Source organism: Pezoporus occidentalis, unplaced genomic scaffold (genome assembly GCF_034315485.1).
Source record: "Pezoporus occidentalis ecotype Australia unplaced genomic scaffold, CSIRO_AGI_Poc_V1 ctg14, whole genome shotgun sequence".
In the NCBI taxonomy this organism is placed as follows: domain Eukaryota; kingdom Metazoa; phylum Chordata; class Aves; order Psittaciformes; family Psittacidae; genus Pezoporus; species Pezoporus occidentalis.
The window spans coordinates 2,717,501-2,720,000 of record NW_026913209.1 but is presented as its reverse complement, the minus strand read 5'-3'; the positions used below and the strand labels follow the sequence as shown (position 1 = coordinate 2,720,000).

General features: G+C 39.6%; 1 protein-coding gene across 10 annotated transcripts in view; it reads right to left on the bottom strand.

The window, feature by feature from the left end:
* FOXP2 (forkhead box P2) overlaps window positions 1-2,500 on the bottom strand; it is a 418,517-nt gene that overhangs the window by 40,804 nt on the left and 375,213 nt on the right. For all 10 annotated transcript variants that reach the window (XM_062609597.1, XM_062609588.1, XM_062609592.1 and 7 more), the window contains one exon: window positions 2,216-2,303. In XM_062609597.1, the coding sequence (XP_062465581.1) occupies window positions 2,216-2,303 (88 nt within the window). The remainder of the gene's footprint in view (window positions 1-2,215; window positions 2,304-2,500) is intronic.

Genomic DNA, 2,500 nt, shown 5'->3' with positions numbered 1-2,500 from the left:
TATAGCCTTTCATATGTTAAAAGGTCAGGGAAAACAAATAACACTTCATCTTTTTGTCAATAAGAGAATTGAGGTCACAGTTGCCTCGACAGTAACAAGTTACTAAGACCATAAATTAGAAGGCCCATAGTGTCTCTTTAAAGTCCTGTGGACACTGTTAGCAATGGACTAGTGCCAACAGCTGTGAAGGGGTGAAGGGTCCTCAAAGCACAGTGCCTGCCAGGATTGTCTACACACTTCATCCTTTCCCACGGAGGTCCAGTTAGTGCCCCCTGCAATCTGCCATCATCAATCTAATTCAATAGAATGACAGAGTCCAGGCAGTGTGAAACACTGAACTCTGCCACTGAGTCGGCATCGACACTGCACTGGGTCTCATTACAACTGATGGACCTTACTTCACTAGCAGTCAGACAAAGCAAAAAATGGCATAATTGGTCACACTGCAAGCAAAACCTTCGCTTGGACTGTTACATTACAGCCTAGCCTTTGTAAACGGTAAACAGTTCTCAAGCAGCCTTTCGACTGCTGTTAGAAAACACGACATTACTGAAACCTGCACTTTTCTTAATCAACTGATACCATCTTCTGCTAATATGCCACCTAAATATTTGTAGTTTTAGACTCAAACAAATTGCCATTTTTTTTTTAAAAAGAGGATGAAGTGTTTGAAATATGTAACTTGTTGATAGAAAGAACATAAAAGAGGAAAATGTATCTTACAACATGAAAAGAGTAATTTTTTATTTTTTCCATAAGTTAGGCTGCAAGAAGAAATGCTCAAAATAGCATTCCACTGATATGGCTTTGGATACCTACAACATGATTAGATTGCAATATTAATTGTAATGAGAATCACTCGGTGCTTAATGCTGCCATTTTCCAGAGAATTCTTTAGTACTTCCTTGCATTAATTCAGTTTAAGAGTTACACCTGTAGACCAAGACTGGACTAAGGAAAGGAACCTGTAAGTAATTTTAAGAAGAGTAAACTACCTGCAGGTATTTTGGGTATGCTGAATATAATTTGGTCAGTGTATCTTTAATTGAAGAACATCTGAAGTAGAAGGTGGGAAAAAGGTTTCTTCTTGGCTTCATATTATTATGTGTGACACTTTAGAGACATGCAATTTGCCATTACATAAATTCCTAACAGTCAAGTTAAGCTAACACTATCCTGTAAATCTTACAGAAGAAACTGCAGCTTTTCCTGGGCTTATGAAACTTTCATTTTAAGGGAAATGACAATAAATTACATTATTGTACACTCTTCTTATTGCTTTGGGTTTCCAGTACAAAAATACAGAAGACCCAAACAGTTTGCCTTGTCTAAAACAAGAACAAATATTCTTACATGCATGAGAAGGAGACAATGTGCTAAAAAGGCAAGAAACCTTAAAGGCTTTTACCCTTTGTCCACATATGGCAACAAAATCTCAGTTATTCTCTGTGTCCCTTGTGCTCCTCTGAACAGCCCCAAGAGGGGTCTGGACTCCTGAGAAATGCCCTCCTCTGACTCCTGAGGCCAGCGGTGACAGCACAGTGGAAGTGTTCCCCAGTGTCATTCTGTGCTGCTGAGGTTTGTGCCCAGCCTCGGTAGCCTGGTAAGCATAGTCTCAACGCTGTGAAGCCCTAGGTATACACTTACATAAACTGGAGGGAGCATTCACATAGATGCAGTGACCTCTAATGGTTAGAGCCTGAACAGGGCTCTCGAGTAATGTGGTTCCAGATTGTGGACTCCCTGGGGACCTCCCGGACTGTATCTCATGTAACACTTTCTGCTTACAGAAAAATGCCCACCATCAGCCTAGGAGTGATTTTGGGTGGTTTTTGGTTGCTACTCGTTTGTTCTGCAGAATGGCATAGACAAACATTGGATCAGAAAGGGAAGAAGGAAGAGGTGTCCTGACCCAGCAATTCAAGAACTGAAGATGGCTTGGATTCAGTCTCTGCTCCAGGGACTGCATTTTCCATTCACAATGGCACCAGGGTCTTAGTTCAAGCAAAATACTGTAGACAGTGCTGATGTTAGAAAATTATTGCATAATTTATAATGTGAAAAATCTTTAAGTAAAAATACCCCACTTGTTCATGAGTGTCAACAAATCTGATGTAAGAAAAATGTAGCTTTAAGCTACAGTCCCTAAGGCAAGTATTTTCAATTTAGTTTAGGTTAATAGTAAACAAGGAGATAATACATCCATGTAACAAACCTGTATTTCTAACTGTTGAACCACTTGCATTTGCACCCGACACTGAGCAGTGCTTCTGTCATCCAATGCATGTTCATTGTTAAGGTGCCTGCAGAAGAAAAAGAACACTAGTAAGGCAGTGCTAAGATAAGGAAAATTTCTTCATGAGTCCATTTTTTCTCTCCTGTGCATATGGTTTCCATTAGTTTCAATGGCAGTTATGCAAAAAGAACCAGTTAGAGCATGCCTTACTCACAACAATACCAAATAAGAAAATGGATTATTTCATTTAGTTCTACAGATTTT